At 53.4% G+C, this 12,634-nt stretch overlaps 4 protein-coding genes across 4 annotated transcripts; all 4 read left to right on the forward strand.

The window, feature by feature from the left end:
* The first annotated feature begins 1,328 nt into the window (after positions 1 to 1,328).
* On the forward strand, positions 1,329 to 2,618 carry BDP55DRAFT_417868 (uncharacterized protein). Its single transcript, XM_060567424.1, has 2 exons — positions 1,329 to 1,389; positions 1,449 to 2,618. Exon 2 carries the CDS (start codon positions 1,540 to 1,542, stop codon positions 2,257 to 2,259), a length of 720 nt encoding a protein of 239 aa, XP_060422544.1. The 5' UTR covers positions 1,329 to 1,389; positions 1,449 to 1,539; the 3' UTR covers positions 2,260 to 2,618.
* A 257-nt stretch (positions 2,619 to 2,875) lies between these two features.
* BDP55DRAFT_417843 (SIT4 phosphatase-associated protein) lies at positions 2,876 to 6,660 on the forward strand. Its single transcript, XM_060567423.1, has 3 exons — positions 2,876 to 3,757; positions 3,828 to 5,468; positions 5,519 to 6,660. The coding sequence occupies exons 1-3, from the start codon at positions 3,089 to 3,091 to the stop codon at positions 6,311 to 6,313; spliced, it is 3,105 nt and encodes a 1,034-aa protein (XP_060422545.1). The 5' UTR covers positions 2,876 to 3,088; the 3' UTR covers positions 6,314 to 6,660.
* BDP55DRAFT_417836 (uncharacterized protein) lies at positions 6,661 to 7,814 on the forward strand. The gene has a single exon (XM_060567422.1). It carries the CDS (start codon positions 7,008 to 7,010, stop codon positions 7,599 to 7,601), a length of 594 nt encoding a protein of 197 aa, XP_060422546.1. The 5' UTR covers positions 6,661 to 7,007; the 3' UTR covers positions 7,602 to 7,814.
* Positions 7,815 to 9,175: 1,361 nt separating this feature from the next.
* Positions 9,176 to 10,417, forward strand: BDP55DRAFT_638406 (alpha/beta hydrolase fold protein; the record flags this gene model as incomplete). The annotated part of the gene is made up of 2 exons (XM_060573109.1): positions 9,176 to 9,399; positions 9,484 to 10,417. The coding sequence occupies 2 exons, from the start codon at positions 9,176 to 9,178 to the stop codon at positions 10,415 to 10,417; spliced, it is 1,158 nt and encodes a 385-aa protein (XP_060422547.1).
* Positions 10,418 to 12,634: the final 2,217 nt, after the last annotated feature.

Raw genomic sequence — 12,634 nt, forward strand, 5'->3', positions numbered from 1 at the left:
CCGAATAAGAAACAGTGATGGATTTCTTCTTTTTTTCTTTTTTTCTCATCCCTTGATCCCCCTTTTCTCATAAGAAACCAATTACTCGAGACTGAGGAAAGACAAGAGTTGACACTGTTAGTAGACTCGTACCCGGTACAAATACCCAGATCCACCTTCCAGAAGTGTAGCGGGGCAGGACGGCGAAAATCGCATCCGAGGAACTTCCGATAAGTACCTCGAGAGAGAATGAGGGGGACTAGACTTAGTCTACTATCAGCGACGCAGAAATTGGGCATCTGGGACAAATTCCATCCCATGGAACCAGGCAATTCCTTCTCGGAGATCATCTTCAGTCCTACACTAGAGATTTTAGGTGTGTTTCGGTTCGATTCGATTCAACAAAAAACCCTGGCCTAGCACACAGAAACCCAACACACAGAAAACGAAACATGAGAAAAGAGAAGAGTCACAGAGTCACTATGAGGGCAAGGAGGGCTGCCGGATCACCAATTGAGTCATACAGTCACACATGCACGGCTCTTGCATCTCATTCTCCAGTTTTCCCCCTCAGCCAGGCCCCAGGAGAGTCCAGAGGGACACAGAGGGCAATAGAGGGGCATCTCAGGCCTGGCCCTGTCCGGCATCACATCATGCTGATGAACCTCTAATAGACAGAGTTGGGGGTAGGACCCTTGCCCTCATGGCTTCTCTCCACCGTCCAAGTCCTTGGGCTGGATTAGGCGAAAATCCATCCCACTGTGGGCAACCAAGACGAAGAAAGCCACAATTCGAGATGGCCATCGCAGTCCTGTAAGGCTGGGCGACGAGAATCGCAACGATGTTGTAAGGTGAGGTAAGGAAGTGACTCGGCCAGTGCCCACGACGCCCTAGAGCTTTCTTGGGAACACCGAGGGCAATTTTTACCATTGCTTCTATCGCTGGTATCTGCGATCGGAATAGAGCAATCAGTTCAGGCCTCGGTCTTTCAGAAAAGGCCCCGGAACCTGAATGAGGCGGCGCCACCATCGCTTTGAGTGCTCGCTTTTCGCTTAGCGAGTTTCCTTGTCTCGCATTGCGCAAGTACCCGGACATGGATTTGACTGAACAGAGTCCTTCTTGAGTCCATCGCCAACTTGCTTCGGCATCTTATCTTCTTAACATGTCCGGGCGAGGATACGGATAGGTAGAGACGCTGAATGTAGGTGGGTGTCTGACCGGACTGACCTCATCAGACATGAATGAACCCTGCTTCGCTTTGCTTCTGCTTCGCCTCTAGGCCTCCGAGAGACATCGGGCAGCCGGCAGCAAGTTTGGTAGCAGGCGGGAAGCAAGGCAACCCAATCTGGGCCCGAACCTGGCCCAAGCTGGAAGCATGACGACCCGTGTGAATGAGTATTGCGAGACAATATGTAGTGAGTGAGTATAGCTCATGACTGACTGACGGTGAATGTGATAAGATACTTTACCTTGATTTTAGATTGCATTTTACCGCAATGGAAAACGCTGAATGAGATGGAAATGCACCTCGAGTGACAGCAAGAAAGTCAGCGAAGTGACATGGGAAAGTACCCGTACCACAAGGAATACACGGAATACACAGTACGTATCCCCCCCCACCGAGACATTTGTTCAGTGTTTCCGTCAGGTTCTTCGACCCCAGAGCTCCGAGGGCCCCAAGACGCGCACCCGCACCGCACCGGCGCACACGCACACACACACACACATGCACACACAAACAGAACCAAACATCCGCAGCCGCAGCCGCAGCCGCACGTCAGCAGCAAAATAACCGCTGCCAGCTGGATTTGCAACACATTATCTGAGGTGCCGTGGTGCGGATACCTACGGATACTTGGTTGGATTTGGCTACGAGTACCTACCTACCCCGTCCTTGGACCGTCCTTTCTTTCACCAGGGCACCCGCCGTCCATCCCACCTCTCCCACCTCTCCCTCCTCCACTGCACTGCGGCCTGCCCACCCACGTTACCCAAGCCAAAGAACCAGAGTGGCAGAGCCAACCTGGGAACTCCGACGACCGACCCCCGACTCAAAGTCCCTGGAGCCAGCGATTCTATTGGGCAAAAGGCACCTTTACCTTACCTAACCTTACCTCAAACCCGCCGCTGCGCAATCCAATCTCGACGACGTCCCGGGGCCCATCTCACCCTCACCACGCATTCTCTCCAAAAACCAACCACACATCCACCCACACACCCTCTCTCCCAACATCGAGAAGGAAAGAAAGAAAAGAAGAGAGACATACGGAGAGAGAGTGAAAGAGCTCACGCGACCACATTCGAGCGTCCGATATCCGACGACAGGCGACAGACGGCTCCGGCTTCAGCCCGTCCCTCCCATCGCTAGTTATCCTTGCACGAGGCTTAGAGCGCCCTCTGTACAACAGCAACAACCTACCTTTTCCCGCTTTTGTACGTACCCTGGTCCTTCGCCCAGTCTCTTCCCTCAGGACTCGTTGCCTCGCTGCCTCGCTGCTCCCTACTGCTTCTTGGTGCTTCCTAGTAGTTCACCTACCTTGGAAGAACACGCGCGTTGCAAGCTGGATTGACCGAGAATCCCCTCTGTTGCCATCGTTTTGCGGCTGTTTTGTCGTCGAGGATTGCATCGTCAATTTTCCCTCATCTCCCCCCTCTATTATCAATCAGCTCCTCTTTTCTGGGCCCGATGCGCCGGCCCCTCTACTCCGCCGGCGACAACATCTGTAGACCTCACCACCACTACCACCACCAAGCCCTCCTTTTCTTGCTCTGCCCTCGCTTGTCGACCAAGGCGTAGTAGACATTTTCTTTGCTGACCCGTGCCTCTTCGCTCAGCCTCCAAGTCCTTCAAGCGACCGATACCCCCTCCCAGACCCGTCTTTCGCATGCGTTGAGCCTACAGTACAGAGAAAACGACTAGGCATTTACTGCCTCGCTAAGACTCGATTTCTGCAACCGACATACGCCCCTTGTCTATCCCACTAGGATAACGAATTTCGCATGCTCAATCAACGGATTGCTGCTCAGTTGATTGTTTTATCGCTCTTTGTCCATCGTCGTCGCGACTCGTCCGGCGCCGTGACATAGACAACCCACAAATACCGCCAACATGTTCTGGAGATTTGGCGGTTACGCCAATATATCCACCATCGATACTATCCTCGAGAAGCCCGAATTCACCGTCGAAGACCTCCTCGACGAGAGCGACCTGATCCAAGAGCTCAAGCAGCACAACACGAAGCTTATCGAATACCTCCGCGAGGATAATGTTCTCAAGACACTGCTCGAATATGTCGTCGCCCCCAAACTAGAGCCTGTCGCGACCCCAGAACCAGATGAACCCGCCGAGGAGATCAAGGGCAAGGGCCGCCTCCTTCCCTTTTCAAGACCTCGCGCCTCGTCCCGTGCCACCGATACCGACAATGAGGAGGAAGAGCAAGAGAAGAAGCGCAATCGCTATGCTTACGTTGCTGCTGAGGTCTTGTCATCTGACACGTGGTCCATCTACGAGGCTATGATGGAGAACCAAGAGCTAGTCCGGGAATTTTGGCAGTTTCTGAAGCGCCCGACGCCTCTTGACCCTCTTCAAGCCAGTTACTTTACGAAAGTCAACGAGGCATTGTTCGACAAGAAGACGGAGGAGATGGTTATCCTTCTCAAATCTCTCCCCGAGGCCGTGCCCGACTTGCTCCGCCATGTCGAGTGCCCTATGATTATGGACCTGCTTCTGAAGATCATTGCTCTAGATCGCACAGAGGGCGGCCAGGGTGTTGTAGAGGTGCGTACCGCCCAGTAGCCATCCCCTCCCCCCGCACAATGTTGAGAGCTAACCGTACCCCTTCTCGCAGTGGCTGTACGGTCAAGATGTTGTGCCGACTCTGCTATCTTGCCTCAGCCCAGAGCATAGTTGGGTTGTCCAGACGGCTGCAGGCGACTTCATCAAGGCCATTATTACCATCTCGGCCAACGCATCGCAAAACGAGCAGCAATGCATCGGCCCGAACGAACTCACTCGCCAGCTGGTGTCGCAGCCCTGTGTGGAACAGCTGATCAAATACATGTTAGGAGGTGGAAACCCGCTGACCGTGGGTGTCGGTATCATCATCGAAGTCATCAGGAAGAATAACTCGGATTACGATCCTGATGTTGGCACCGAAGCCAACTCTATTCCCTCGAGTCGAGACCCCATATATCTAGGAACCCTACTCCGCTTGTTCGCGCAACACATTCCCGATTTTGTCAACCTGATCATGAACACTCCGGTGCAAAAGGGGCCGCTAGAATCGACATTTGGCGAAAAAATAGAGCCTCTTGGCTTCGATCGATTCAAGACGTGCGAGTTGATGGCCGAATTGCTTCACTGCAGTAACATGGGCCTCCTCAACGAAGTTGGTTCCGAGGACGTGATTGCGTCTCGAGATGCTGAGCGTCAGCGCTTAAGAACGGAGGGTAAGCTTACCCCAAACCGTGGAGAAGAACCACCATCATCTACGGATGACTTGACGATGCGCATCGGTCGTTCTTCTCCCGAGGAGGGACGTCGTTTAGAGGTAACCAATATCTCAGACGATGACGGATTCGAAGAGGTTGAGCCCAGCCGCGAAATGAACGAGGACACGTCCCACGAGTTCGTAAAGGCAGAAGAAGAGATTCCTGTCGCTGCACCAGCCTCGTCCTTCCTGGACAGAGATGAAGACGACTTTGTGGACGAGCCGCTTAGCTCGCCCAGACTCAACGTCGCAGATGACAAAATCAAGGAACAACGACTTGATGACCCCGATCTGGTTGTCGCTCCTCTTTCGCCGAGCAAGACAAAGACTGCCTCCATTGACGAGACGACTGCTGCAACGGATTCTGAATCCAAAGCCGACCTGGAGCAGAACTCCGAGACTGTTGACGTCGAGATTGAAGAATCGGCTGCAAAAGAGCCTGAGTCCGTGGAGACCGAGAAACCTTCCGGCCCAGACGACCTGGCTGACAAGACCTCGGATGATGCTACCATCAACAAGGTAGAAGAACTTTCACTTGACGAGAAGGCTGATCAAACTGCTGTCCCTGAAGAGAACCAGAAGGGCGATGAGTCCGACTCTTCTGTTGTTTACACACCTAGCGCCACCGATTCGGAGGCAAAGACAGAGCCAGCAGAGGCCGCGCCGACTGTGCCTGAACCCCCCCAGCACCCCGAAGACATGCCAGCGCCCTTGTTCTCCAAGTCCACATCTGATCCCGATACGAAGGCGGATAAGGACGATGCATCTAAGGAGGTCGAATCCGAAGTTGAGCCAGCTCCAGAAGTTCCCATGGCCTCTCCGGTTCCCGAGGTGCCAGAAGCCCCTATAGCTCCAGGAATTGACGACGACACGACAAAGGAGGCTGGAGACGCGCCACCTGCTGTCCCCGATCGGCCCGACCCGAACAGCGTGAAGCCCGTCGTTGGCGACTACCTCAAGGTGCAATTTGTCGAATATCGTGTTGTGCCTACGATCCTGGTGAGTTTATCGTGACGTTGCGCCACCGACCCAAGCTAATCAGAGCATAGTCCTTCTTCTTTGCCTACCCGTGGAACAACTTTCTCCATAACGTGGTATATGATATTGTTCAGCAGGTTTTTAACGGGCCTATGGACAGAGGCTACAACCCTACCTTGGCGGTTTCGCTGTTCGAGGCTGCGGATATAACGACGGCTATCATCAAGGGCCAACTCGCTAGTGACGAGTCACAGGCCAGGATGAAGACTCGCATGGGTTACATGGGACATCTCACTCTCATCGCTGAAGAGGTGGTGAAGTTTACGGAACGTCACCCTCCTGAACTCTTGTCTGAGACTGTCCTTGAACGGGTTATGGACCCGCGATGGATTAGCTACGTCGAAGGCGCCCTCGCTGAGACTCGCGAGCGAGACAATGCCATTCTTGGCGGAGTCCGCCCCGAGGTGGCTATGGGCAACCGGGCCGGCATGTCTGGCAACGGGCTGGCAGCAGTTGGTCTCTCTGGCCTAGGATCATCATTCTCCAACTCCCAGAGTAACACTGGCTCCAACGCGCTGGCTGACGCGGGACTCAACGGCAACGCGGACCTTCAGGAAAGCAGTGGTAACGGCATTGGGCCGTTCGCTATCAGCTCAGGCACTCTCATGTCTGGCTTCGGCAGCTCCAGTGACGAGGAGGACGAAGGGGAAGAAGAGAATGAAGATGATGTCAACAATGAGGTGAGTGATATGCTCTCAGAGCTCCGTGAGATGGAACCACCTGCATTGGACCCTTGGACGCAATCTCTTATCGACGACAACAACCCCGACGAGGACGAGAAGAAGGACCGAAAAACGGATGCGTAGTACGCAGACGAGGACGGAAGACCCTACAACAGTCGAGTATCCCAAGAGGATGACACCGACGGCGCCGGCGATGACTTTGGACATAGTATAGATGTAGAGGACGAGAGCAACGATTTGCCGATTTTTGTATCTCAGGATGATGAGGAGGCACGGGACGATGAGCTCGGAGATGTGGAGTCTGATGAGGAAATGCGCATGATCTGGGCCCCCCTCAGTTTTGTGTCATGGCTTAGAAGGAGAATGGATAGACATGTTGAGGATGAGAGCATGGGAGAATAGAGAGGGCCTGGGAGGTATATGTGAGAGGGTGGTGTTGGGCGTATTCATGATATATCTTGTGGCGGCGAGTAGTGTAGGATCACACGTCCTTGTTCGTGCCGGCGTCGATTCCTTGGGATATCAGACAACTTGGGACTTTTCTTATCCACTTCAACCGCTTGCGATCCGGGTCATCTTTGACAGCAAAACGACAATAACGAAACTTGCTTCCGGAACCTTTCTTACATCGTGCGCAAATGTCAGAATGATACTCCCTCGGCTAACACTCATTTACTAGTTCCGGGCTTATACCGATCCATTGAACAACGCCTCATCGTCTCTCAACCCGCCATCGATTCCCCCGCCTCCACCGCCGCCGCCGCCATTGAACAACCCTCCTTCCAGAGCGCGGTTGCAGCTTGCGGCTCGTCTGGCTATGCACCAGAAGAACCAGGCCACTGCTTCGCAAGAAGAAGATGAGGACGACAAAGGCGAGGGCGAGGGGGAGCGGCCGGAAAACCCGTTCGCCGACGACGAAGATGACGAAGAAAATTCGAGCGATGAGGATGACGGAGACCGCCATGGCCCAGGGGCAGCGGCAGCTGTTGCAGGTGCCTGGGGTCAACCAGGAAGCGGCTCATGGTGGCGAGGAGTGGGACGTCAGGGACAGCCACGATTTGATGGTCAAGATGATTCGGACGAAGAAGACGACGATGAGGAGTTTGGTGATTTCGCCATGCCCGAGGTGGAGCCAGCGCCGGGCACGGATCCCAACGAGAAGGCGATCCTGAAGCCTCTTGCGGTCCACCCGCCGCAGGGTGCTTCAGGAGGCAAAGCTTTCAGTGGGCTGTGGCCGTTTGCAGGCAAGAAGGATGGTAAAGATGAAGGCGAGAGGGGGCCATTGGAAGAGACGGCGACGGGAGACGACGAGAAGCCGGTCCAGGCGGCTGTCGAGGCTGCTCGGCGGACAAGCATTGAGGATCCGGATGACGACGAAGAGGTTGTGGTGCAGAAGCCGACAAGCCTTTGAGATGAATAGACGCGCCCATGGCTTAATGCGATGAGTAGACGGTTAGGAGTCACCGTTTTGTACAATTACGTGTTTGGTTTACGCTGCATCTGTAAAGTATGATTGAATGGAGAACATGCACGGAGCTGGGCTTCCTTGATGTGAACTGTGGTCGTTCTCCTTTCCCTCCAGTCTTTATCTGTCACGTCTTCAGGGTTTTCACGATGATTTGGGAGTTAGTGATGAGTATTAGAAGCGGCTGGGCGGTCTCGAGTCCGGCCATCCCACCGGAGCTCCGGCCGCATTTCGGAAGCGCCATGCCGAGATCACCTTTCTCAATGGACCAAGTGAGCACCGTGAAAAGCAATAATAAGAAGCTGCTGTAGGAGAGTCCCAAGCGTATCCTTACACCTAATGAGTCAGACACAGCCACCCGAGCTGACTGATTTGATTTGGTTACCTGACAGATGGGACGGGCCAGGAAAAGGGGACTTTCATGCTCGGAGCTTGGGGCCAATACCTCAGCTACCGTTGACCTGCCCACACTACCTTGTCTTATTTCCTGGTAAAAGAGACGATAACGATAAGAGGTCTTAACATGAAGGTATTATTGTTGGGGGGGAAACATCGACCCCTCAATGTCTCGACCAGGAACCAGCCAAAAACCAGAAACACGCACTGGAGTCAAGCACAGGCAACATGCATCCCGTCCGACAATGCGCAGACCTTGTGCCTGAGCCCCCCCGACCTAGCTGTTTGACGTGCCGGGCAAGCAAGCTGTAGCATGAACGTGACCACGCACTCTGCACCCCTGGACCCTCCCACTCCCCCGTTCTTGTTTCCTGGTGGGAGAAGAAAGCAAATGGGTGTCTTCATGGGACTGCGGTATAGCATGACATTGAGTGAGAGGGCAGTATGATGAGGTAAGGACCTGGGATTGAGAAGCCAGGCGAATCAGCAAGCAATCATCGAGCTGACTGACTACGATTCTGATTTACACGACCAAAGTGCCTGATTCTACATCTTCTCATCCGTCGCAATTCATCTACGCCACTATCAATCATGTAAGTCTAGCCGTGTTTCCTTCGCCATCACCGTCATCACCGCCCGTGCTCCTTTGCCTTCCTTGGTCATCGTTCGTCCGGGTACTCGGTGTCTTTGCGATTCCCGGACGCAAGCAAGCTCGAACATCAGGCCATTCCCTTTTGCTAAAGGAAGAACCCCTCTTGAAACCGAGACTCCGGCACGCCGAGCAGGCCTCCTTCTCTCTCTCTCTGCCTTCAAGTCACGTCAAAACGCACAATGACGCCTCTCTGTGGCTCCTGTCGTTCTGCTGCTGATTCTCGTCCCGTCCCAGCCTGAAGTCGTTCGTCCGTTTATGAGAAAGGACACGTCGCGGCTAATGCGCTCTGTTATTCTGGCAGATTCTTTTTCTCTCGTTGTCTCGGGACCATTGACCTCTCCGACTCCGTAACGTCACCGGCGAACAGCTTTTCAGTCATTCCGTTCTACGAGTTTGAACGGGCATTGGCAGTGATCATATAACGTCGACAGCACCCTTGTCGCAAAGGTGTGAAGGACCTCCCTTCCGAGACATGGCAAATATGGGTGTAGCAGGCAACGCAGAGTCCGGGAAACCGGTGTACCAGCAGGCGCCTTCGATGCTCAACCGCATCGTGTACGGCACTAAGATTTCGACGTTACAGCATTGGTACTTTCAAAAGGCAGGCTTTGAGGCATGGAGATCGTACTTTTGGCCACCTGCCATACGGCCCGATCTTATCAAGCAGTATGACTGCAGAAAGGCGTTGCCCGTTCGGTATGTTCTCCCTTCCAATAAGCAGAAACACGAAATTCAAAAGTCGTCAAAGAAATAAAGACACAGCTAACCAACCCGCCGCAGCATCTTCTTCCCCTCCGACTACGACCAAACCTCCCCGCAAACCCTCCCCACGCTCTTCACAATCCACGGAGGCGGCTTCTCTATCGGCGTTCCGGACGACGACGACGAATGGAACCGCACCTTCTCCGACCTCAACAACTGCCTCGTCATCGCCCTCCACTACTGGAAAGCCCCCTGGGCGCCCTGGCCGCACGCCCTCCACGACCTAGAGGCCCTCTACCTCGCCATCGTCGACGACGAGTCCCTCCCCATTGACAAGTCGCGCATCGCCATGGGCGGGTTCAGCGCGGGCGGGAACCTCACGCTGTGTCTTTCGCAGACGAAGAGCGTGAGGGAGCACAAGACGGCTGCGCCAAAGGCGATTGTGCCGATTTACCCGCCCACGGACTTTGTTACGCCGACGCCGTCGAAGAGGAATCGGAGGCCGTATAAAGTTGGGCAATTACCTGGTATCCGCGGTCAGAAGAAGGATTTCGTGCTGGATTTTGCGGAAGTGTTTGATTGGAGTTACATCCCCTACGGCACGAACCTACGCGACACGCGGATTTCGCCGCTGTATGCTGAGAGGAGCGATTTTCCGGATAACGTGTGTATCGTCGCGGCGGAACTGGATTACCTCGCCTACGAGGCGTGGGAGCTGGCGTGTAAGCTCGGCGGGAAGGGGAAGCCTACGTCCGGGATGGCGGGCAGGAACGAGGTGGCCAAGACGCAGGAGTTGGTGGAGTCTGGGGACGAGAGGTTTGGATGGGAGGTGAAGGATGGGAGGGGCAGTGTCAAGTGGTTGTTGGTGCCGGATGTGATTCACGCGTTTGATTTTCATGAGATGGGGGCTGCGGTGTCGGATCCGGAGAGTGTGAGGGATGGGAATGCCAAGGCGGTTAAGGTTATGAGGGTTGTTGGGGACTGGTTGAGGAAGACTGCTTGGAAGGCGTAATGTAGTGGATTGATACTCAAGATGGGTTGGGGATGGAGGTTCGTGTTGGACGGTGTACAGTTCAGGTGGATTGATGTTAGTACGCCGCGTGTCTTGTTGATTTGAGTCATGTTACGATGTTGGCGTTGGGGCAAGGTTGTGATGAAGCCGCATGACTTGCAAAATAGAGCTGATTACGAGCGATCAGAATATCTTCAGTTGATCCAAGCTAGACTGTTCAACGGTGTGCTCCAAGGCGATAGTGGACATGGTCGTATCATGAAAACTGTGACTGTTCGTTGGTTCGGAAGACTTCCAACTACTGCTTTTACCAACTTCACCAATGATCCATGGTAAAGAACCCCGGTCTTGTTAGCCTCCTTTCCGGGCGGTTAAACAAGGTTGCTAAACCTAAAAAATTGGCCTTCACAAAGGACCTGTTTGATTCAAGCGTTCTGACGTGCTCTCGGTGTTACGGTGCTCTTGGGGCTCAAGTCTGAAATACAACTCTGGGGTGAACATATCGGCAGTCACCGCCGGGATATTCTCAATCGCTTAAACGTCTTCAACACTAAGGTACCAAGTACTTTGGAGGCTAGTTTATTTAAAACCAGTTCCGCAAAACATCCTGGTTGACTTGGACTTTGCGATTCTGAATCTGGGTGTGAGCTGAGTTGCATGGTGTACACATCTGAGAAGTATCAGAGCGGTTGAGATGAAGCCGGATCCTAAGAAACGATTACAGAGGCATTTCAACTGTAAAAGATGATTAAAACACTGCCGTAGACGCAGTGGAGCTATTACGGTCTCGAAAACCACTGCTTTGCTATGTCATTGCTACAAGCAGCCCACAGCATGTCCAATGAGGAGAGGCTTCTGGGAGGGATATCAAGACCCTCTTAGGCATTTAAAGCTGTCAGAACTCACTGGGTAGATTCATTGGCTCAATTCGTATATTCTAAAAGGCAACCTAGTGCGGTGGTCTCGAAGTCTGAGCGGGAACGAGTGATCTCCAACTCAATGTGTTCGGTATGGATGCAAGTCTGCCAGGTTTGAACATCTTATAGCCGGATCACAGAGATGGCACAATATTGGCACCAACTGCAAAGATTGTTAATGTAGTATCTGGAAACCATTTCGCAGTCTCATGGACCTCTAATGAAATCTATATGGGAGAAGTCGGCCGTCGTTGCGCGGGCACATGATCAATCAAGGTCTCCATTTCTGGACTCGCTGCTTCGTCATCAACACTGACTTCTGAATGGGACTATCAGTGCAGCAACTTCTTCAGCTACGTGTTTGATGTTCATAGAGAATACAGTAAAAGACGGGTTTGCCACAAAGGAGGTCGCATGCCCTACGTGGGGAGAAGTGGTGGTGCAGTGCAGGTACAGCAAACTTATTTGTCGATTCATCAATATTGCATCATTGGACAATGCTTCCAGCATAAACGGACCAGGAACTTGGTCACTATCTCAATAGCCTTTAAATTACCCTTCATGAATAAGATGAGTGGAAAGTCGACCTGCAAGACGTATGGTTCCCCTTGTCGGCAGGACGACAATCCACACCCACTCGAGTTGGGACCTATTCACATTCAAGATAATCGGCACCCAGAGACAAGACACCTCTCTAAACTCCGTTACCCCATCGCCGATGTGGTCTCACTCAGGTCGGAGCGTTTTCGGGAAGCCTCATCTTAGAGCGTATGCATTCCCTCGAGAGACAGGAATGCGCAGTTCCACCCCAATGCCACTGGCAACCCAAATGAGGTACACCATGTTGTCCAAGAGACAACATTGCCCCCGTCGAATGCACATGGCAAACATGACTGGTTTTCATCTCGGCTACCTGCCAATGTTCGCAAGCGTGATTGCTTCAATACTCATGATATCATCAGTGCAGTAATTGGCGACGAACCCGTGGTCCATGGCGAGAAAGCAGGATCGTCAAGACCACTCCACCCGGTGATCTGATTGCTCAACCAGGCGCGCCCGTCACCATAAGTCTCTCAGGTACCACCGTACACACATCCCTCAATGCTGTTGCTGTGCCGTCTGACTGCGTCGATTTGGTCCCGTCCCATCAGCCCTGCACTGATACCATTGTACTTCCGTAAAGTGGACATGGGCAGCTTACCTGGCCCTCTCTCGGGCGGTTCGATCGTGCCGTCAGTGTCACCCCCCAACGCGGCGGGCGCAATGCACACCACTCGATAACCGCCCGTTACCGCGGATG

The sequence above is a fragment of the Colletotrichum godetiae genome (genome assembly GCF_030913485.1).
Source record: "Colletotrichum godetiae strain CBS 193.32 chromosome Unknown BDP55scaffold_84, whole genome shotgun sequence".
Lineage (NCBI taxonomy): Eukaryota > Fungi > Ascomycota > Sordariomycetes > Glomerellales > Glomerellaceae > Colletotrichum > Colletotrichum godetiae.

What these genes read in the sequence shown, in the direction of transcription:
- BDP55DRAFT_417836 (XM_060567422.1), top strand. Translation starts at nt 7,008, where the DNA reads ATGCACCAGAAGAACCAGGCCACTGCTTCGCAAGAAGAAGATGAGGAC.
- BDP55DRAFT_417843 (XM_060567423.1), top strand. Translation starts at nt 3,089, where the DNA reads ATGTTCTGGAGATTTGGCGGTTACGCCAATATATCCACCATCGATACT. An exon ending in GCGGCCAGGGTGTTGTAGAG is followed by an intron (nt 3,758 to 3,827) that starts GTGCGTACCGCC and finishes CCCTTCTCGCAG; the next exon opens with TGGCTGTACGGTCAAGATGT. An exon ending in GTGTTGTGCCTACGATCCTG is followed by an intron (nt 5,469 to 5,518) that starts GTGAGTTTATCG and finishes ATCAGAGCATAG; the next exon opens with TCCTTCTTCTTTGCCTACCC.
- BDP55DRAFT_417868 (XM_060567424.1), top strand. Translation starts at nt 1,540, where the DNA reads ATGGGAAAGTACCCGTACCACAAGGAATACACGGAATACACAGTACGT.